Raw genomic sequence first — 23,036 nt, 5'->3', positions numbered from 1 at the left:
CACTGAAATATATATTTTTTTCATTATTACTAGGGTAAAGGGTCTCACATACCATAAGAAGTACAAGTTCCGAGTCTTGGCAGAGAATCTTGCTGGGCCAGGAAAACCAAGCAAACCCACAGAGCCAATCTTAGTGAAGGATCCCATTGGTAAAAATTAACCTAAACTGATAATATAGTTTAAACTCTTGTTGTAAAGTTAGCCTGCCAGATCTAAATGTTCAATTTATGTCCAGATCCTCCATGGCCTCCTGGGAAACCAACAGTGAAGGACATTGCCAAGACGACATGTTTCCTGCAGTGGACAAAACCAGAACATGATGGAGGTGCCAAAATTGAATCCTACGTGGTGGAGCTGTTAAAGACGGGCACAGATGAATGGGTGAGAGTGGCCGAAGGTGTCCCCATGACAGAACATTTCCTCAAAGGACTTATGGAGAAACAAGAATATTCTTTCCGAGTGAGAGCTGTGAACAAAGCTGGGGAAAGCGAACCCAGTGAACCCAGTGATCCTGTGCTGTGCAAGGAAAGGCTAAGTAAGTAACTCCTCCTGAGAATCCAGCTTGAGGCTGAACAGAGCTTGAAAACCTTAAAAACTTGCTTGCCTTTATCCTGGAAAAGGGACAATGCGTTCATAACTACTTTCAGAAAGTGTCAGAATCCATTTATATCACATTCATAAATGTATGTTTAAAACATTACCCCCCCCTCCTGGATTCTGCCATCTTCCGAGGAAGGAGGAGCGGATGTGGATTCAGCCTGCCTTAGGTTATTTCAAAGACCAAGGGAAACCTTTTGAACTGGGGGAACAAAGGGGAGGGTTAGGGAAGGAGGCATCTGGCCTGTGTCTCCATTTGAATCTGTAAAGGAAGAAGGCAATAACTGTAAAAGATCCGAAGATCCCTTTTTCCCACGAAAGGGATGACACAAAGTAAATGATGGGGGGCTGACCAAATGGGGTTGAGGGAAGGGGGGTTGAACCGGGAACTCCTTATAAAGTCTCAATCCGTAAAACAATACCAGGTCCTGTCTTGTATTTCCACAACCAACATGTCCTAGTAAAAATTCCTTTTGGACTAGAACTGACTCCAAGAGTTTTTGTTTTCCTAAGACGTGGATTGGGGTAGGTCCTGACAGAAAGATTGGAAGCCATTTCTTTATTACCTCTTTTTTTAATCTTTTATTTCTTTTTCTTCCTTGTTCACTATTCTTTCTTCTTTTGTTTCTTTTCTACTATTTATATTGTTTTTTAACTTGCTAAAAATTTCTTCAATAAAGTTACATTTAAAAAAAACACACATGAAGAATGATGGCGGCAGACCAGTTCAGCAGTAATGGGGTTTATAAAGGCATCAGTGGAAATGAACAAAGATGTAGAGTTTGCCTTTAACCCCCTGCTTGATAGATTCCTTATTGCTTTTTTTCCCCAAAGTAAAACCATTTTGTTAATGTCTTCACAGATCCCCCTTCACCACCACGATGGCTCGAAGTCATTAATATCACTAAAAACACTGCAGACCTTAAATGGACCGTGCCAGAAAAAGACGGGGGTTCTCCTATTACAAACTACATTGTTGAAAAGAGGGATGTGCGCCGGAAAGGCTGGCAGACTGTAGATACCACAGTAAAAGACACCAAATATACTGTGACACCTCTGACTGAAGGCTCTCTCTATGTATTCCGTGTGGCTGCTGAAAATGCAGTGGGGCAGAGCGATTATTGTGAAATTGAGGACTCAGTTCTAGCCAAAGACACTTTCAGTAGGTTTTCTGGGTTTATGTTCAAAATTCTGTGCAATATGCTAGCTCCTGTTTCTAAAATTCTGGTTTACTTAATGTGAATTTCATTTATTTTAGCTACCCCTGGAGCACCATATGCCCTTACACCAGTTGAGGTGACAAAGAGACACGTTGACTTAAAATGGGAACCACCTAAGAATGACGGTGGCAGGCCAATTCAACGGTAATGCTATTAATAAACTAATATAGGACGATATTTGTGGAGAGATTACATTTGCTGTGTGTAAAGTGTTACTGTTAAAAAGAAAACCATTTAAAGATACATGACTAGAAAGGAATTAAGAAAGTTTATACATTCAGAGCACCCATTTTCCAGAAACCAGTAGGAAATTTAGGTGAAGAATGGAAATATGTTGAGTAATCAATAGAGACAGACACCCTATTGAGAGAAGTGGGATATGATCATTTTTGATATGCATTCTAATGTATGATCAGGTTGGTTATCTGTATTCAAAGGTAAAATTCAAGTTAGAAGTTATGGAAGTGGAGTAATTTGTAAGTAAGATGACATAAAGGAATTGAATCACAAACAGGATGCTTAGAAAATAAGTTTGGTAAGAATGCTGTTAATTTGCTAGATAAAGTGATAGAACTAGTGGCAGAACAATTCTTTTAGGGCTCCAGTGCTGCAGTACTCCAAAACATTCAAGGCCTTGTTAGTTATTAGTTGCAGTTTTGAAAGGAAACAATGAAGATATAGAGTCATGTATAACTATTCCCTGTCTGACAACGTTTTGGTTCCTTTCCCATATGCCACTTATTTCAAGTGGTAAAAAAAAGTCATATAGGCCAGGGGTCTTCAAACTTGGCCCTTTTATGACTTGTGGACTTCAACTCCCAGAATTCCTCAGCCAGGCATGCTGGATGAGGAATTCTGGGAGCTGAAGTCCACAAGTCATAAAAGGGCCAAGTTTGAAGACTTGTGATATAGGCCATTCAAATAATTGGTCTGAATTTGTCCCCCAAAACAAATGGGAGTTTAGATTCCTTCATCTCTCAGCTGCTCCTTGGCCAAACACCTTTGGGGACTCTCTGAAGTCAACATTTCACTTTGCTGATTACATCAAGCCATTTCAAGGTAACCAGTTTTCTGCTCACAAAAGTAAGAGAATTGAGCGGGCAAAGATTTATGAATGCAAATTACACATCAGGAAAGAACACAGCAGGAAACTGAGCTCATCCTTTAAATCAGGGATGTCAAACTACCGGCCCACGAGCCAGATCCATCATGCCGAAACCGGGCCCATTGCCGGCAATGGCAAAAAAAGTCACAATACGTTGCAACACATCACGTCACATTGCGAGTTTGACACCCCAGCTTTAAATGGTTCTGAGGTTTATTATTTGGATGGAATACTATATGTAGTAGAACAGTGATGCAACAAATAATCAGCGTAGATACATTTCAATTTTGTTTTTAATTTAATGTTTCAAATTGATTTCATTGCATAACTCCATACCATTCCTCTTAATACAGATATGTTATTGAAAAGAAAGAGAAGCTTGGCACACGTTGGGTAAAAGCTGGCAAGACGGCTGGACCTGACTGTCAATTCAGAGTAACGGATGTCATTGAGGGCACAGAGGTGCAGTTCCAAGTTCGTGCTGAAAACGAAGCTGGCTGTGGTCATCCCAGTGAACCAACTGACATCCTGGCTATTGAAGACCCCACAAGTAAATTAGAATAAAAACCATAATGTAGAAAAGATAAAGCTAGGTCAAACAGTTTTATGGCAACTAATACACTTTTCTCCGTTCGGGCAGGTCCTCCTTCACCACCTCTGGATTTGCACGTAACAGATGCAGGCAGAAAACACATTGCCATCGCATGGAAACCACCCGAGAAAAATGGTGGAAGTCCTATCATTGGATACAATATTGAACTCTGTGAAGCAGGAACTGAAAAGTGGATGAGAATAAATTCTCGGCCGGTCAAAGACTTGAAATACAAAGCCGAAGAAGGCATTGTACCCGACAAGGAATATGTCCTCAGAGTCAGAGCTGTCAATGCTATAGGAGCTAGTGAACCTTCAGACATTTCAGAAAACGTTGTAGCCAAAGATCCCGATTGTACGTATATTTCTCTCCAAAGCAGTCATAAAACATACAGCCACAATAAAATTGCTCTGTAACATAGATTGAGGTTATTCTTCTCTATTTTTTTTAAATAGGTAATCCAACTGTTGATATAAAAACCACAGATATTATTGTGGTGGAAGGTCAAAAGTTAAGTGTTCCAGTTCCCTTCAGAGCGGTTCCTTCTCCAACCATTTCATGGCATAAAAGCGGGAAGGAGCTTAAAGCGGGCGACAGAACCACCATGAAGAGCGACTACACCTCTGCCTTGCTGGAAATCACAAATGCTGTCCACGCAGATGCCGGTGTTTACACCATTACCTTGGAGAATAAATTGGGTTCAACTACTGGCACAGTGAATGTCAAAGTAATAGGTAAATGGGTTGTTTTTTTCCTGTTAGCAGACATTTACATTCGGTTCATAGTGCTGAGCCAGTGCAAAGTGCACTGTTTTACACACAAGGAAATTGTCTCTGGTGCATAAGCTCTCAGCGTACATACAAAAACAGAGTCATGGATAGGTCATGGATCATAAATCATAGTTACAATCATTAATCATGAGATAGAAACAATAAGTGATAAATCATAAGATACCAGTAGGAGAAGGTAGTGGGAAAGATGAGAAAGATGAGATGAGAAAAACGGTACTTGCTGTAAGCCAACTTTAATATAATCTAGGTATTCTAGTTATGATGGGGAACAAATAATTGTCTTTTATTCTAAGGAACTGTAATTGGTAGGCATGTCATTTATCACAAGTATGGGTATTCTTCACATTCTTTATTTTATTTTATTTTATTTATTTTATTTTAATTCCATTTATATCCCGCCCTTCTCCGAAGACTCAGGGCGGCTTACAAGCTTAGCAGTAGCCTTCATTCTTTGAATTTTTGTTGCATATTTTTCAAACTTAATACCCACATGTACCTTCATCTAGGTTTGCCTGGACCATGCAAAGTTATTAAGGCAAGTGAAGTAACTAAAAGCTCATGCAAAATTACCTGGGAACCACCAGAATTTGATGGCAATACTCCCATATTACACTATGTGTTGGAAAGAAGAGAAGCTGGGAGGAGAACATATATACCGGTGATGTCTGGTGAAAACAAATTGGCATGGAATGTAAAGGATCTTATTCCAAATGCTGAATACTATTTCCGTGTTAAAGCTGTCAATAAAATTGGAGGAGGTGAATACCTCGAATTGAGAAATCCAGTGATTGCTGAGGACCCAAAGCGTAAGTTTATATGTTAATAAACAAGTGCTTAGAGTGAAAATGTAATTTTTTTCCCATACCTTCTTCTTACTTATTTAATTTTAAATTTTCGATACACAGAACGACCAGATCCACCTCTTGATCTTGAGACTCATAATCCGACATCAAAGTCAGTAACGCTCACGTGGAAACCACCCATGTATGATGGAGGAACGAAAATTATGGGTTATGTTTTGGAAAAACTGGTTAAAGGAGGAGATAAATGGGAGAGATGCAATGACTATTTAGTGCCTCTTTTGACTTACACTGTAAAAGATCTTGAAGAAGGCAAAGAATATCAGTTCCGAGCCCGTGCTGAGAATGCTGCAGGAGTTAGTGAACCATCTAATATTACTCCTTTAATCAAAGCAGTGGATCCTACTGGTACGTTTTACACTTTTTTCCCTCATTATTCATTGTTAATACATAAAAATGATATTATGCTATACAGGTAGTCCTCAACTTATGACCACAATTGAGCCCCCCCACAAAAAATTGCTGTTGCTAAGCAAGACATTTCTTAAGTGAGTGTTATCCCATTTTACAATCTTTCTTGCCACAGTTGTCAAATGAATCACTGCAGTTGTTAAATTAGTAACACGATTGTTCAGTGAATCTGGCTTCCCTCTGATGTTGCTTGTCAGAAAGTTACGGAAGGCAACCCCAGGGCATTGCAACTGTCACAAATGTGAGTCAGTTGCCAAGGGTCTGAATTTTGATCACCTGACCCCAGGCTCGCTGCAAATGGTCATAAGTGTGAAAAACGACCATCGATCACTTTTTCCCAGTAACGTTTTAACCTGGAGTGGTCACTAAATAAATTGTGGTAAGTTGAGGACTAACTGTAATTCTCTCACATAAATTAACGTTGGGTTGTCGTTGTTGTTGTTTTATTGTTACAGAGGCTCCAAAGGTCTCCCTTAGTGCTAATTTGCAGGCTGGCCTTGAAGTGAAGCAAGGTGCTGATATTCCATTAGATGCACGGATTTCAGGTTCACCTTACCCAGCAATTGCTTGGTTATGGAACGATGAAGTTATCCAACCCCAAGAAATTAAGAAGAGGGTCGTCAAGATTTCCAGGAAGAAGAAAGGTGAAGCTGAAGACGAAGAGCCTTTCCAGTTATCCATACCTGAGCGGCTAAGCATTGACAACAGTAAAAAAGGAGAGTCTTCTCTGGTTGTTCGAGACTCACTCAGAGCAGACCATGGCACGTTCACTATACGAGTTGAAAACGACCATGGCGTAGCTAAAGCTTCCTGTGAAGTCAATGTTTTAGGTACGTCCCTGTACATAATTTATTCAATTTCTTATTCAAAAGACGTGTTGCGATACGTGCAAGAGTTAATCGTCATTTTTGTTTTAAAAATAGATGTTCCTGGACCTCCCGTCAATTTTATTTTGGAGGATGTTAGAAAAAATTCCATAACTTGCAAATGGGATCCTCCTCTTGATGACGGTGGTAGTGAAATACTGAATTATGTCTTGGAAAAGAAAGACAGCGCAAAAACTGAAACCGGCTGGGTTACAGTCACTTCCACACTTAGACACTGCAAATATAATGTGCTTAAATTGATTGAAGGAAAAGAATATGTCTTCCGTGTGAAAGCCGAAAACAGAGTAGGGCCTGGACCACCAGCTCTTTCGAAACCTGTTGTAGCTAAAGATCCTTTTGGTAAGTATTATGCCTTAAAAGAAATGATGCATCATTTCCCTCCTCCCCCCAAAAAATGCATATTGCCACATTTTTGTAGCAATATTAATTTTAAAACTTTGATTCAGAGGTGGCCTTCCACTTCTGTTTTATGTATTTCTATGGGAGCCTCATTTTGTGTTTATGCCTGAGATCTACAAAAGGAAGGTCTAGTGCAATTACGATCCCTTCAGAAGAGGGAAGGTTAATTTATGAATAGATTAAATAGAGTGTCCTAAGCCATTCTCTCTTAAATGAAAACCATCCCATATTGGTGGGAAATTGAGAGGCTTATCTGAAAATAAATAGTGTGGAAATCATAGGGTTTTTTTCAGGGTAACCACCAGTAAAATTCTACTGCATTTAGCAACTGACATTCCGAATAGAAGATACTTTGAGGAAGACAGCATAGCTATTTGAAATTTGTAGTAAAATCCTATAGTTTATTACTCAGAAATAAATCCCCTTGATGTATTTCTGTAGGACTGCATTGAACATTTTATAAATGATGTAAATACTCTCTCTGTTAAATAAAATTCTTGCATGAAATTTCAAATGCATGTGTTTTGGCATTAAAAAAATCTGCTTTTCCCCCCCTTGTGTATAGGTCCTCCTGATGCACCCGACAAACCTTTAGTTGAGGAGCCTACCAGCAGTAGTATGTTGGTTAAATGGAATGAACCTAAAGACAATGGCAGCCCCATTCTGGGATACTGGATTGAAAAACGTGAAATCAATGGCACTCATTGGGCTCGGGTGAATAAAGATCGTGTGAATGCTCTGGAAACAAGAGTGGAAGGATTGTTGGAAGGATTAACATACGTTTTCAGAGTCTGTGCTGAAAATGCAGCTGGTCCTGGCAAATTTAGCCCCCCATCAGATCCTAAAATTGCACAAGATCCAATATGTAAGTTCTTTAATAGATACAGTTATCATTGGTCAAGATAAGGGAGCTTTAAATTGCTATCTATTAATATTGATTTATGTATTTTCTTTCCTCAGTACCACCTGGCCCACCTATTCCAAGAATCCTTGATACAAGTTCAACATCTATTGACCTAGCATGGGATGCTCCACTATACAATGGAGGTGGAGACATCACTGGTTACCATGTTTATAAGCAATTTCTGGGTACAAGCGAATGGTCCCGTTGCACCGAGAAACCTGTTAAGGTTCTAAGCTACCTCGTTAAAGGAATTAGAGAAGGTGCTGATTACAAACTTCGTGTGACTGCTCTTAATATTGCTGGGGAAGGGCCTCCTGGAGAAACAGAACCGGTAACTGTTGCAGAACCTAAAGGTATTATCATTTTTTTAATTTGAAATAAATTCTCGTGTGAAATAATTACACAAGTCATTGTGAAGCAATCAATGCTCTTTCTTTCTTTTCTTTCTTTCTTTCTTTGTTTTTTTTTGACTATAGAACCTCCTACTGTGGAACTAGATGTTTCTGTCAAACAAGGTGTTCAGATACTGGCAGGTCAAACCCTTACACTGCCTGCTACTGTAACTGGACGTCCTCATCCTACAATTGTGTGGACTTTAGAGGATGGGGAAATCGACAAGGACCGAGTGGTGATTGAGAATGTTGGCACTTCATCAGTATTAAGTATCAAAAATGCACTCAGAAAAGACCACGGAAGATACGTGATTACTGCAACTAACGAGAGTGGCTCCAAATTTGCCGCAACCAGAGCAGAAATATTTGGTAAGAAATGCAACATTTAATGAAACTATTTGAGGAGGTATTTGTGCCTTTGTTATTACACTTTGTATCTTCTTTTTTCAGATGTTCCTGGGCCAGTAACTGATCTGCATCCTGTTGTGGTGAACAGAAAAATGTGTCTGCTTAACTGGGATGATCCCAAAGACGATGGAGGAAGTGAGATAATAGGCTTCATTGTAGAGAGGAAAGATGCCAAAATGCATACGTGGAGACTCGCTGTGGATACAGAGAGATCAAAATGTGATATTACTGGTCTTGTAGAAGGGCAAGAATATAAGTTCCGTGTATTCGCCAAGAACAAGTTTGGCTGTGGTCCACCAGTTGAACTTGGGCCACTACTTGCTGTTGATCCCAAAGGTATTATTTTTGTTAATATGACCCATGAGAGTGTTTTGAAATACTTTGACTCTTAATTTCAACTGAAAAATATTTTTATTTATTTATAAGACCAAGATTTTTCTGTTGATAAAAATCACTGGACTATTTTTTTCACAGTTATAGCTGAGGCATTTGCATTTCTTGGAAGAATAGCATAGTCCTATCAAAAGAGCCGTTTCAGCACTGCTAATGCCTGCAATCTAATGTTACTAGCATATTGATTGCTTTTGGACAAGATAGAACATTTTTTTGGTGATTTAATGTAGTCAAGGGAGGAACTGTTGCCAACATAAATAAATATAAATCTAAATAAATCCAAATAGCCCATCTATCTTTTGTATGCCTTTCTGTTCATAAGCATATTGCAAACAGGCTTGGGCAGAAACAGAGAAGGACCTCCACGCTGTTCTCTGGGTGACTCACAGTAGATCACCCATGGTTTCCAGTTAAATAATAACCACAACATATTTTGTATAAAAATATTATGAGTTCAATCTAGTTCTGATGGTGAAAGCAGATTTGTCCCTGCCCCTGGTCTTTATTGCATGCTTTTTGCAGTTGTCCCTGTTTGGTGGATCTTGGGGGTTTTCTTGAAATGCAGAATAAATTTAGCAAGCCTGATCTCTGCTTGCTTCTGGTTTAGATTATTTATGATTAAGAACCAAACTGAAGAAGTATAGCAGGTCCCAAATTAATTCATCTTAAAAGCCTAGGGAATAAATTTGGAACTCACATAGAATATATGTAAAAATATCCATTGGGATATCAAAACGCTTGACTACCAAGAGAATATTAGAAATATCAATATTTTCAAATTCAGATCATGATCATGAAAATAGACAGAAATATTCATTATATTTCTTGCAGAGAAAGGGAATGCTTTTGCACTCTTTCCAAGTTTTGATGAATGCACAACCAGTTACCTTTAATCATAACTGTAATATGAATATTACAAATATAATCAGAATTGTAATATGAAAGCTATCTGTTGGCTGATTCTGCCAATGCCTCCTTTTACTAAAGTGCTTTTTGGAATCATAACTGAGTGGTGGGGACACAGAAATCTTCAAAAATGCATTAACATGGGCAGAATAATATGTGCATCTAATTCTCTGAAAACAGGGATGTAATACCAAATGAATACATTATTTAAATATTTCATGCCTTAATTTTAAGTCATACTACTGCATAACCATAGATGTAATTAAAAAAACCCTTCTTCCAGTGCAAGTCTGTGAATTAAAGCTAACACTATAACTTTCTTCTCACAATAGGCCCTCCAACTGCCCCAGAGAGGTTCATGTATACAGAGAGAACAAAATCATCAGTTACCCTTGACTGGAAACCTCCTCGTAATGATGGAGGCAGCCCTATCATTGGCTACCTTGTTGACAAGAGAAGGCACGACTCAAATGAATTCGAAAGAGTCAATAAAACACCTTGCCGAGCCACTTCACTTCTTGTGGATAATCTTGCTGAACTGCATATGTATGAATTCCGAGTCAAGGCAGTCAATGAAATTGGAGAAAGTGAACCTTCACTGCCACTCAATGTTGTTATCCAAGACGATGAAGGTGAAGTACTTTAATAATTATGCCTTAACTTTAAGCATGAACTGGGAGCCTGTTATTAATATATTTTATAAAGAACTGCGTTGTTATTGATTGTGCTGATTTCCTTTTAGAACCTCCAACAGTGACGTTGCGTCTGGCCGTTAGGGGAGATACTATCAAAGTCATGGCAGGGCAACCAGTGAACATTCCTGCTGATGTGACGGGTCTTCCCATGCCAAAGATTGAATGGTCCAAAAATGAGGTTCCCATTGAGAAAACCTCAGATGCCCTTAAGATCACCAAAAAGGAAATATCTCGAACAGAGGCCAAAACTGAACTCAGTATGCCTGCAGTAGCTAGAAGTGATAAAGGCACTTACACAGTTACAGCTTCCAATCGTTTGGGCTCTGCATTCCGCAACGTTCACGTTGAAGTATTTGGTAAGTATCTAATGAGCTGCTTCAGTGATTAAAAATGTCTTCCGTTTGTTCTGATATAACACAGTGTTGAAAATGGTTTTTAATCTAGATCGTCCTTCTCCACCGAGAAACCTCACCGTTTCGGACATTAAAGCTGAATCTTGCTGTTTAACCTGGGATGCTCCACTTGATAATGGTGGCAGTGAAATTACTCACTACATTATTGAGAAGCGTGATGCAAGCAAGAAGAAAGTAGATTGGGAGGAAGTATCCAGCACTGTGGTAGACAGACGATTTGGGGTAAATTTGATTTTGAAGAAAAATGCACGGTTTTAAGATGAAAACTACTGAATACAAATATAACCGAAAGAGAAGCATTAAAACAATTGTTTATTGTATTTTGATTAAATTCAAGGCTAAGAGAACTTTTAATGCAATGTCAGCTTGGAATGAGCTACTACATGTTAGAACTGCTATTTATAAATAATGATTATGTAGTACTTGACTTTAACTTTACAAAATACTTGCAAACTATTGATGTAAAGCATATCCAGACAATGTTTCAGAATGATTTTTTTAACCATTCTAAATATTGTTCAACAAAAGTAACTGGAATGACCAATTCGTGTTTAATATGCTATGCTGAAATTTGTAGAAATAACGTTAATTAATGACACATAATATTTTGTGGTGTTTTTTTTTCCAGGTCTATAAACTGACAACCGATGGTCACTATCAGTTTAGGGTTAGGGCTGTAAACCGGTATGGAATAAGTGATGAATGTCTTTCAGAGAAAGTGGTCATCAAGGATCCTTATGGGCTACCTGGGCCACCTGGAAAACCAAAAGTCATAGATCATACTAGGTCATCGATGCTTGTAACATGGACACCTCCTTTGGATAATGGTGGAGCACCAATTACCGGCTATTGGCTAGAGAAGAAAGAAGAAGGAGGTGTCTATTGGTCTCGCGTTAACAGAGCACCTGTAACAAAACCCTCAGTGAAAGGACTGGACTTCAATGTGTTGCGTTTGATTGAAGGAGTAAAATATCAGTTCAGGGCGATGGCGATTAACATTGCTGGAATTGGTCCTCCCAGTGAACCGTCAGATCTTGTTGAAGCCGCAGATCCAATCTGTGAGTATACAGTATAGGGAAAGCTTTAAGTGTTCCATGACTTCAAAAGGCATCCTCTTCCATTTAGTTTCATCTGCCCTGAATCTGTCTAATAGCAACCCTATGATTTTATCCCATGACATGTGGGTGGTAACATATTGTGAGTTTCCTTTCATTGCCATAAGAACATATCTTCATAATCTATAGCAACTTCCCTTAATTGTTTGTTTTATTAGAAAATATATAGCCTATAATATCTTTAGCATTTGAATTTTTTGTAACTTCAGCCAAGTAGAATCTATATCTATATATCTATCTATATCTATAACTATCTATATCTATCTATCTATCTATCTATCTATCTATCTATCTATCTATAGATATATATAGATATATATAGAGAGAGATAGAGAGATATAGATATAGATATAGATATAGATATAGATATAGATATAGATATAGATATAGATATAGATATAGATATAGATATAGATGATATAGATATAGATGATATAGATATAGATGATATAGATATAGATATAGATATAGATATAGATATAGATATAGATATAGATATAGATATAGATATAGATATAGATATAGATATAGATATAGATATAGATGATATAGATGATATAGATATAGATATAGATATAGATATAGATATAGATATAGATATAGATATAGATATAGATATAGATATAGATATAGATATATGCGGGGGGGGTTCCCTAAAACAATGAAGATATAATTCTCATTCAGAATATTTTACATTTGCCCCATAGTTCCTCCTAGTGCACCATCATGCCCAGATGTCAAAGACAGAACCAAGTCAACCATATCTCTCACATGGAAACCTCCACAAAAAGATGGCGGCAGTCCTATTAAAGGTTATATTGTTGAAATGCAAGAAGAAGGTAGTTTGGATTGGAAGAATGCGAACGAGCCAGACAAGCTGTTCCCTACCTGTGAATGTACTGTTCCCAACCTGAAAGAGCTAAGAAAATACAGATTTAGAGTAAAGGCTGTAAATGCTGCAGGGGAATCAGAGCCGAGTCTTGCTACTTCAGAAATACCATGCCAGGAAATTCTAGGTAAGAATATTTTCTGTTACATTGTGAAATAAAGTAAAAGACTATGAAAGATTGAATAATGTGTGAATGGAGATTCCAGAATAGCTGCCCAACTTATTCTTGTTAATGAAGGAGAGGTGAATGGTGTCTAGAATTTCTGCGATTCCTTTTACAATCTATCAGTTAGTCTTGTTTTACTGTATTATATTTTTCCAAGCAGCTATAGAACGTTATTAAAACGAGTGACCTCGCTCTTTTATACATGTATATTTTTCATGAGGAAAATACATAAATGATTATAAGTAGATTAATTTCAGTTATGTGATTTGTATCTTGTAGAAGAGCCAGAAATATTTATTGATGTTAAAGCACAAGATTTGCTTTCTTGTCGTACTGGCTCAACAATCAAAATCCCAGCAATTATTAAAGGACGCCCAGTTCCCAAAGTAACTTGGGAATTTGAAGGAGATGCAAAGAAGACAGTGAAGGTCAGTAAGAAAAAAAAATAACACTATTTCAAAATTTCAACTACATTTATTTAAATATCTTTAGATTTACTGTTTTCTCTTTTATTTAAAGGATGGACATAATATACCTGAAGATGCTACAGTAAGAAATAATTTATATTTGATTCACTACATTTAATTTTTATTTCAATTTAAATAAAATTACATTTATATATCACTATATTCACTATTATAAGACTTAACCGCTTTAATTTTAAAAAAATTTGTAAGTGAGTTCATTTGGAATTTGTCTATGTAGGTGGAATCAACTGATACCAGTTCAGTAATTACTATTCCTGAGTGTAACAGAGGTCATTCTGGAAAATATAGCATTACAGCAAAAAATAAAGCAGGACAAAAAACCGTAAACGTGAGGGTGAATGTTCTTGGTAAGTTTATTGAATCTCGATTTTGCACCATGTCTCCAGTACTATGGTTTAACTAAAGCTAAATAATTCTGTGTTGTTTTCTCGTTGATAGATGTTCCTGGGCCACCAAAAGACCTGAAAGTAAGTGATATAACAAGGTGCAACTGTAAACTTTCATGGAAAATGCCAGACAATGATGGTGGAGACAGAATCAGAAATTACATTATAGAGAAGAGAACTGTTGAAGGGAAAGCCTGGACCAAAGTTAATCCAAACTGTGCTGGAACTTCATTAATTATTCCTGATCTCATAGCTGGACAACAATATTTCTTCCGCGTACGTGCAGAAAACCGCTTTGGTGTTGGCCCACCAGCAGATACAATTCAAAGAACGACAGCACGAGATCCCATCCGTGAGTTAAATCAGAGTGAAAAACTTGCTTTTATTAGGATAATATAATAGTTACCAGTGCTTACTCTGTTCTGTTTGTTTCTTTTTTTTTCCTTAAAGAACCTCCTGATCCACCCGTCAAGCTTAAGATTGGTGTGATCACCAAGAACTCTGTCAACCTGACTTGGAAACCTCCAAAGAATGATGGTGGTGCTCCTGTGACACATTACAATATTGAGTGCCTTCGTTGGGACCGTACAGGTCAAGGCAAGGAGGCCTGGCGCCAGTGCAATAAACGTGATGTGGAAGAAACAAAGTTTACAGTTGAGGACCTTAATGAAGGTGATGAATATGAATTCAGAGTGAAAGCAGTAAATGAAGCAGGGCCTAGCAGACCATCAGCTACTGTTGGACCTATTGTTGTCAAAGATCAGACATGTAAGTGTCATCATCATCGTTTATTTCAGCCATTGATCAACAAAGTTTATATCAATGCTAAAATTAAAGCCATCCCACTGTGCCAACACGCTAATCTACTTATTGTAAGACTAGCCAAAATTTAAGGTGCTAGCTACTATTAAATTTAGAAATATAATTAGGATTACAAAATCAACTATGAATGCAGCGCTATATGAATCTATGTAATATGTATGCTGTTCTATAAAAGTATATAGAATGCTAAAAATGACCAGGTATACATAGTAGGATTGTCTAACACAGAATATAAAACCACAAAATCACTAAAATTTACAGATATTTCAAAACTGAGTATTAATAAGGTGACTATAAAATTATGATACAAAAATGTACGTAGAACATAAAAAGAGATAGTGAATCTAAAAGAAAAATACCCCCTCCTCCCAAAATACAATTATGGACATTTTTTTCAATTATTCTAATAGCTCCAATGACAAAGATGTGAATTATGGTTAACAGGTGTAACAAAATGAATATAATGAAACTAACTATGTCAGTGACTGTTACTGACAATTTGTAGGCAAAATTTACAAATAATGTAACTGTATTTTGCTACTTGTTGGGAAGTAACACGTTGAGAAGCAATAAGACGTTTTTCACTTCGATATTCAAGTAAAAATATTTTTACCTCCATACGCTTTATATTGATAGAATAACTTTTACTTGGTTTTGTCTGTAGGTCCTCCATCAATTGAACTCAAAGAGTTTATGGAGGCAGAAGAAGGAACAGATATTAACATTGTAGCTAAAGTGAAGGGTGTGCCTTTCCCTACGTTGACTTGGGCTAAAGCTCCTCCAAAGAAACCAGATGATAAATTACCGGTTGTATATGATCAACATGTCAATAAAGTTGTGGGTGAAGACTCCTGCACATTGGTGATACAACAGTCTCGCAGAAAGGATACAGGCTTGTACACCCTAACTGCTGTCAATAATTTTGGAACAGATTCAAAGGAAATGAGACTAAATGTTCTAGGTAAATATTAATACGTTTTAGTTTTGACCATCTAATGTATTGTTTATTACATAATGTTACAATTTGCTTCACTATACCAAATATATTTTTCAGGTCGCCCTGGACCACCAGAAGGACCCATTAAATTTGAATCCATTTCAGCTGATCAGATGACATTGTCTTGGCTACCTCCAAAAGATGATGGTGGCTCTAAAATAACAAACTATGTTATTGAAAAAAGGGAAGCAAACAGAAAGTCATGGATCAAAGTTACCGATGAACCTAAGGAATGCATTTTCACAGTTCCCAAGCTGGTTGAAGGCCATGAATATATCTTCCGCATTATGGCACAGAATAAATATGGCATTGGGGAGCCTCTTGATAGTGAACCTGAAACAGCAAGGAATCTTTTCAGTAAGTACAAAATTGTTTCAAACAGATTTATCTAGAAATCATAACTGAAGAGGAATCAGATTAATCACTATGATCATTACAAACCAACAGTTATTTCAAGTGTATTTATAATGATTAAAGTCTTCAAAAATATTTTTTTCTTTACAAAACTTGTATAGTTTCTCAGAATGCACCTTAATTTTATATTAGTGCTCAATTTTGAGTTGTATAATTTTATTTTATTTATTGTATGTATTCTATTGTATGCAACATTGTATAATTTTTAATATATGTATTCTATTCTGGATAGCCTCTTTATTTTTATCAGTAAAAACATATTAAAATCTCTGAATTAGAGTCCAAATACTTTATTACGCATCAATAAATACAGGGTTCCAACAAAGAAAATCCTATTTGCTCCAGCATCAGGAACCAATCATGCTGTTCGTGGGATCTGCTGAACCATCATCACATGAAAAGATGGTGGTTGGCAGAGAATGCAATAATTATATTGACCCTTATAGCTTTAAGAGGCTGGATTTAAAAAATGTGCTTCCCCCAATTGCAGATAATTTGCTGATGGTTCAGTAAGTAGGAGAATTTGAGAGATGTGAGTTACAGCTAGATATCCCAGTCCCTCTTAGTTTGCACAGTTCCAAGTAAAAGCTAAAAACTATTATGCAGTAATGAGCACTAGCACTTTATCTTACAAACTGTGTATCTTTTTTTCCTAGCTGTTCCTGGAATTTGTGACAAACCAACCATAAGCAGCGTCACACATGACTCCATGACTGTCAACTGGGAGGAGCCAGAATATGATGGAGGCTCTCCCGTGACAGGTTACTGGCTGGAACGCAAAGAAACCACTGGAAAGAGATGGACAAGAGTTAACCGTGATCCTATTAAGCCTATGACCCTTGGCGTTTCTCACAAAGTAACTGGCCTCATTGAAGGCTCAGATTATCAGTTCCGTGTATATGCTATTAATGCTGCTGGTGTGGGCCCACCAAGCATGCCTTCTGATCCAGTCACTGCAAGGGACCCAATTGGTAAATGGCTTCAGTTGCTTTTTGTTTCCTATGAAAAGAGGGAAAGAGAGGCATTATCAAACAGCAGGCAGTATGATGTTTATTATAAATAAATGTTGTTATGTTTTTCAGCTCCACCTGGCCCTCCAATTCCAAAGGTCACCGACTGGACAAGATCATCAGTTGATCTTGAGTGGGCTCCGCCATTAAAAGATGGTGGCTCTAAAGTTACTGGTTACCTTGTTGAATTCAAAGAGGAAGGGAAGGAACAGTGGGAAAAGGTAGGTAATGAGATGCCATGAACATGTATTTATGACACATTATGGCAGGGCTTGTTAATTGGACATATTCAGGAAGTAATGATAAGCAGTGAGCTCCATCCTCCAAGATGTCTCGGCTTCATCAGTCTGACCTCACAACAGCAGGATCACTGCTTTGGCTCTCTTCAGGAAGCTTTTACAGAAACATGGATAACCTATGGAGCAAGAGGAAGGAAGAAATAAAAGAGGAAAGGTGTAAGGCATTTGTATCTGACAAAGTCTTTGTGCCTGACAAAGAACTGAAAAGAAAGAGAGGAAGACAATGTTGCCTGTGCACAGACATACTGCCTATGTTACATCAGCTGCAATACAGGATGTTTCTGTACCAAAATACTAATCAAACCAATTATCTGAGAAAGTGCTAGAAGTTATAAAAATAAATCTACTAGCGGTGACTAGCATCGCTTTTAAAAATGTTGTTTTATATACAAATCATCTTAATGTCTAGAATAAGACTGTATTAAAAATAATAATAATGGCACGTAGCAATAGCAATAGCGCTTAGACTTATATACCGCTCCATAGTGCTTTACAGCCCTCTCTAAGCGGTTTATAGGGTCGGCATATTGCCCCCCCCAACAATCTGTGTCCTTGTTTTATCATCCTCGTAAGGATGGAAGGCTGAGTCAACTTTGAACTAGTGAGGATCAAACCCCTAGTGGTCAGCAGAATTAGCCTGCAATACTGCATTGTAACCACTGTGCCACCATAGCTCCTTATCATGCTTGCAGTGCTATAACACATATGTACTTAGCTTTCTTTGAGAATTAGGGACCCTTGTGGAGAAACAATGATTGTACACAATTTATCTCAGGTTTTAATTAGAAATGTTACCCATACATCATATGTCTCAGAGATAAAGATGGCTCTTTCATCTTTTATTCAACTTTTATGATTTTTTTTCCTGCTTCGGAACTTTACAGTCAATTGCCAGATAAGAAATGTGCATGCCCATATTACAGCCACCCATAATTCCTTTCTGTTCTTAGTTTTTCTGCCCTGCAGGAAATGTCTTGGGTGACTCTTATCTTATTTTTCATCTTCAGGCAAAAGACAAAGAAATAAGAGGAACCAAGTTTGTTGTGGCTGGATTAAAAGAAGGAGGCTTCTACAGATTTAGAGTCAGAGCAATCAATGCCGCTGGTATCGGAGAGCCTGGAGAAGTTACGGAAGTTATTGAAATAAAGGACAGAATAGGTATTTCTTATGAAAAAATGTTATCTTTCTTTTTCCTTGAAAGGGTAGAATATTGAAACTTTATATTATTTACCTTACACCAGTAAGGGCAAACCTTTTAGAGACCGAGTGCCCGAACTGCAACCCAAAACCCACTTATGTATCATCGGGTGCTGGGTGGGTGTGGCCCATTGGGTGGGCATGGCTGCAGTGGTAACGACAGACTGGGCGGGACTAAAAAGTTCAATCAATCAATTCTAACTTTGCTAGATTTTTTTTTCCTGCAAGAAGTTGAAATTGATTGATTGATTGAACCCTTTTTTTTGCACACGGCGGTGGAGGCCTAAAGCAAAAAGGTTTTATAAAGCCCAGCTGAAGGCCTAGGACTGGGGTGACGGCACACGTGCCCACAGAGAGGGCTGCATGTGCCACCTGTGGCACGCGTGCCATAGGTTCGCCACCACGGCCTTATACAATATCTTAATGAATTGGGAAGTATAGGAGTGAATAAAGGGAATCTATATTGCTGAAAAAGGTAAGTGCCTTGAAAGATTGGGAGGGCCTGTTTTCCTGATAAATTTAATTTTGAACTCATTCTTTTTATACCAAATTACATCATTCTAAAACTGTCATTCTGTTTTATTCCCCCCATCTTTTTCTTACCTTCCAGTGTCACCTCAGGTGACTCTTTCCCTATATTTGTTCCCCCCCCCCCCGCTCAGTCTTCTTTGCACTGCTGCTGGAAGAAAGTTGTATGTTTTAATGGATAGTGTATTTCAGTGTATAAGGGTGGTTTGAGAGAGAATTGTTAATTAATTGCAATTAATCATGATTCAATCATTTGTGTCTTTTGGGCATGTGTTACTTCTTATGACAACATTTGTGCATGGAAATACACCCAGAGAATTGTACCATACGTAATGTAAGGTGTCATATACACATATTTAGACAGAATCTTCAGAATTAGTTTTATTTGTTGAAAAGGAAAGGCATTGTACATTGTATTTGCTTATACTTTTTTTTCTATCTACTCCGTTTTTCTTTTTGAAATGGCATATGGCACAGATAAAATGCATTCTTTGTTTCTACAGTACCTCCTGATCTTCAGCTGGATGCCCATGTAAAAGACAGAATTGTTGTTCATGCTGGTGGGGTCATCCGCATTATAGCTTATGTCTCAGGAAAGCCACCTCCAACTATTACTTGGAGCCAGGATGAAAGACCTCTGCCGGAAGAAGCTAAAATTGAAGAAACTGCCATCAGTTCTTCTATGGTCATAAAGAATTGCAAGAGAAGTCACCAGGGTATCTACACTCTCCTTGCTAAAAATGCAGGTGGAGAAAGAAAGAAGACTATTATTGTTGATGTGCTAGGTAAGCTGCAAAAGTTGAATATCTGGATCTCGCTATTCTTGAGGATCTTAGTTTTTGGAGGCAAATGTTCATCCTGAATACATTTTTCTTGTTTTCTTTTTTCCTTAACAGATGTACCTGGCCCTGTTGGAGTTCCATTCCTTACAGAAAACCTAACCAATGACTCTTGCAAACTTACATGGTTTTCTCCAGAAGACGATGGAGGTTCAGCTATTACCAACTATGTTATTGAAAAGCGTGAAGCAGATCACAGAGCTTGGACACCAGTGTCTTACACAGTCACCAGACAAAATGCCACGGTGCAGGGGCTGATTGAGGGCAAAGCATACTTCTTCCGCATTGCACCGGAGAACATGATTGGCATGGGCCCCTTTGTAGAAACAACAAAAGAACTCCTAATAAGAGATCCAATCAGTACGTAGCTTTATCACCTAGCTGCATAGATTACAATAAAAATAGACTTAGGAATGTATGTTTAATCTGCTGTATATGTTTATTTCTAGCTGTGCCGGAGAGGCCTGAGGATCTTGAAGTAAAAGCAGTAACTAAGGACTCTGTTACACTGACTTGGAACCCACCAAAGTATAATGGTGGCTCTGATATAACCATGTATGTTTTGGAAAGCCGACTCATTGGGAAGGATAAATTTACTAGAGTTACAAAAGAGAAAATGCTTGATCGGAAATACACTGTGGAAGGATTGAAACAAGGTGACACGTATGAGTATCGCGTGAGCGCTTGCAACATTGTGGGACAAGGCAAACCTTCATTTTGCACAAAACCCATCACGTGCAAAGATGAAATTGGTAAGTTTGCTTTCTGGAAGCCAACCCACTAGCACACGCTGGTTGATTTGTTATATATTTTTTTTAAAAAAATGCTGATTTTTCTTTTCTTTTTCTTAAACAATATATTTAGCTCCTCCCCAACTTGAGCTTGATATCAGAGAAAAGCTGACAGTCCGTGTAGGAGAAGCATTCAGTCTGACTGGCCGATATTCAGGCAAGCCAACACCGAAGATTACTTGGTACAAAGATGACATTACAGTGAAAGAAGACAAACGAACTTTGATCCAGACTACTCCGGCTACAATTTGCTTGGGTGTATTAAAATCTGTCCGTGAAGATTCAGGCAAATACAGTGTTGTTGTAGAAAACAGTTCAGGATCAAGAAAAGGATTCTGTCAAGTTACTGTTGTTGGTAAGTCTTGTTCTAGGACTCAGTTTACAATATATGCTTGGAAGATCTGAGTGAGGGTTGATTGAGTGTAGTTAAAAAAGCATATGAATTGTTAATGTGTTCTTTGAATTATAATTGAATTATAGCACAGGGAATATAATTTCCTGCTGATTTGAAAAAATGAACTGACCATAAGGTGCCTCTGCCAACTGCTTCTTTTCAAAGCAGTACCTATACTAAAAACAGTCCCATTTTTGTGAGATGGGCAGCTATATAAATATGTTAAATCAATAAATGAACAAATGAATTAATAAACAGTGCCAGTCCTCAAAGGATGTGAGGGCATGACAGAGGAGTACAGAACAAGGAAATCTGATTCTTTAACAATGTTGTCCTGATGTGCCTTTGAATCTTAACTAAATTAGACTTTGAATATTTGGGGTTTTTTTTTTACTATAACTAACAATGACCTGCAGAAAGTTAAAAATAGTATGTAAGAGGATGCTCTTTCCAAATGGTATAGTGGCCACTTTAAAAACCAAGATGAATTACATTAACAGGATGGGAAAGTTGGTCTAATACTTCTTAGTTTTGTGATAACTTAAGTTAAACACTAATTCATAGACTAAAATTAAAATATGTAAGCATAAGGATCTTGTGAGAAGAACTCTATCTCTGATTTTTTTTTTTCATGGATTGGGAAGATTGAAGGATCTTCAACCGAGTACAGTGAAATAGAACTTCCTTATTTCAACAAAAAGTCATTCCACTGTTTGCAGTGAGGCCATGTGTTCTTTGGAGTAGAAATGTAGTGCACCACTTGGCAGAGTAGGAAGCAAGAAGATTTCCCAAATGAACAGGAGAAAACAGATTTTGAAATAAGTTTTACATCTAAAATATAGAGTTCAGAAAGTGCTTACATTTTAGAAATTAATTTCTTGTTCATGCCTCTTTATCAGTTACTTTTTAGTGCACCATTTCCCAATGGCTGCCCTCTAGACTCTGCAAGCAAGACTTAAGCAATGCAGTGTTTACTTTTTTCCAAATATTCTATCTGATTAATCCACGAGGTTACATATCTCAGCTCTAATTCCCAAGTGATTGAATCTGCCTTTGTTAAAGTAGCAAAAGACAGCTGATGTATACATAACTTTATCCTATTAAGAATAAATCAGGTTTGGTACGCTGGGGAGAGAGAAAAGAATTACAAATTTTATTTGCTAACAGAAAGCAAATTGACCATATATTTAGCTTTATCAACTGTCAGACACCTTAGAAGTTAGCACTGTTTACCTGCCTTAGGGGTTGTCAAATTTGTGCATTTTTATTTGAATTATTTGTGTGTATTTACATTTACATTTGTGTGCTTTTCAACAGACCGTCCTACACCTCCAGTGGGGCCTGTCATTTTTGATGAAGTACATAAAGACCACTTTATTATTTCCTGGAAACCTCCCTTGGATGATGGTGGTAGTCCAGTTACAAATTATATTATTGAGAAGAAAGATGCTCACAGAGATCTCTGGATGCCAGTTACATCAGCAAGTGTCAAAACAACATGCAAGGTTCCTAAATTACTGGAAGGAAAAGATTATGTTGTCCGAATTTATGCTGAAAATCTGTATGGCATAAGTGATCCACTGATATCTGATGAAATGAAGGCCAAGGATCGTTTTAGTACGTCACCTGTTTTCTAATCTATTTTAATTATTTATCTGCCACAGTCTTACGTTATATTTCATATACCTATTGTTCTACAAATGGGTTTAAAAAGTAATATGTTTTTTT

The 23,036-nt window shown here is 37.6% G+C and overlaps 1 protein-coding gene across 1 annotated transcript in view; it reads left to right on the top strand.

Annotated features, from left to right (window-relative positions):
• Positions 1-23,036, top strand: part of TTN (titin) — a 314,129-nt gene that overhangs the window by 224,323 nt on the left and 66,770 nt on the right. Inside the window, exons 225-259 of the mRNA XM_081340361.1 lie at positions 34-149; positions 236-535; positions 1,460-1,759; positions 1,856-1,961; positions 3,276-3,472; positions 3,563-3,868; positions 3,970-4,248; positions 4,812-5,111; positions 5,211-5,513; positions 6,032-6,406; positions 6,500-6,802; positions 7,428-7,727; positions 7,823-8,119; positions 8,243-8,527; positions 8,609-8,902; positions 10,198-10,497; positions 10,608-10,916; positions 11,005-11,195; positions 11,602-12,031; positions 12,796-13,104; positions 13,423-13,571; positions 13,663-13,692; positions 13,849-13,978; positions 14,070-14,369; positions 14,468-14,785; positions 15,504-15,800; positions 15,894-16,193; positions 16,907-17,221; positions 17,333-17,481; positions 18,567-18,717; positions 19,788-20,069; positions 20,181-20,483; positions 20,573-20,875; positions 20,988-21,269; positions 22,626-22,925. Coding sequence (XP_081196487.1) covers positions 34-149; positions 236-535; positions 1,460-1,759; positions 1,856-1,961; positions 3,276-3,472; positions 3,563-3,868; positions 3,970-4,248; positions 4,812-5,111; positions 5,211-5,513; positions 6,032-6,406; positions 6,500-6,802; positions 7,428-7,727; positions 7,823-8,119; positions 8,243-8,527; positions 8,609-8,902; positions 10,198-10,497; positions 10,608-10,916; positions 11,005-11,195; positions 11,602-12,031; positions 12,796-13,104; positions 13,423-13,571; positions 13,663-13,692; positions 13,849-13,978; positions 14,070-14,369; positions 14,468-14,785; positions 15,504-15,800; positions 15,894-16,193; positions 16,907-17,221; positions 17,333-17,481; positions 18,567-18,717; positions 19,788-20,069; positions 20,181-20,483; positions 20,573-20,875; positions 20,988-21,269; positions 22,626-22,925 — 9,209 coding nt within the window. The remainder of the gene's footprint in view (positions 1-33; positions 150-235; positions 536-1,459; positions 1,760-1,855; positions 1,962-3,275; positions 3,473-3,562; positions 3,869-3,969; positions 4,249-4,811; positions 5,112-5,210; positions 5,514-6,031; positions 6,407-6,499; positions 6,803-7,427; positions 7,728-7,822; positions 8,120-8,242; positions 8,528-8,608; positions 8,903-10,197; positions 10,498-10,607; positions 10,917-11,004; positions 11,196-11,601; positions 12,032-12,795; positions 13,105-13,422; positions 13,572-13,662; positions 13,693-13,848; positions 13,979-14,069; positions 14,370-14,467; positions 14,786-15,503; positions 15,801-15,893; positions 16,194-16,906; positions 17,222-17,332; positions 17,482-18,566; positions 18,718-19,787; positions 20,070-20,180; positions 20,484-20,572; positions 20,876-20,987; positions 21,270-22,625; positions 22,926-23,036) is intronic.

Source organism: Vipera berus, assembly GCF_964194415.1.
Source record: "Vipera berus genome assembly, chromosome: 1".
In the NCBI taxonomy this organism is placed as follows: domain Eukaryota; kingdom Metazoa; phylum Chordata; class Lepidosauria; order Squamata; family Viperidae; genus Vipera; species Vipera berus.
Note: the sequence above shows the minus strand (reverse complement) of the source record. Positions and strands in the feature narration are given on the sequence as shown.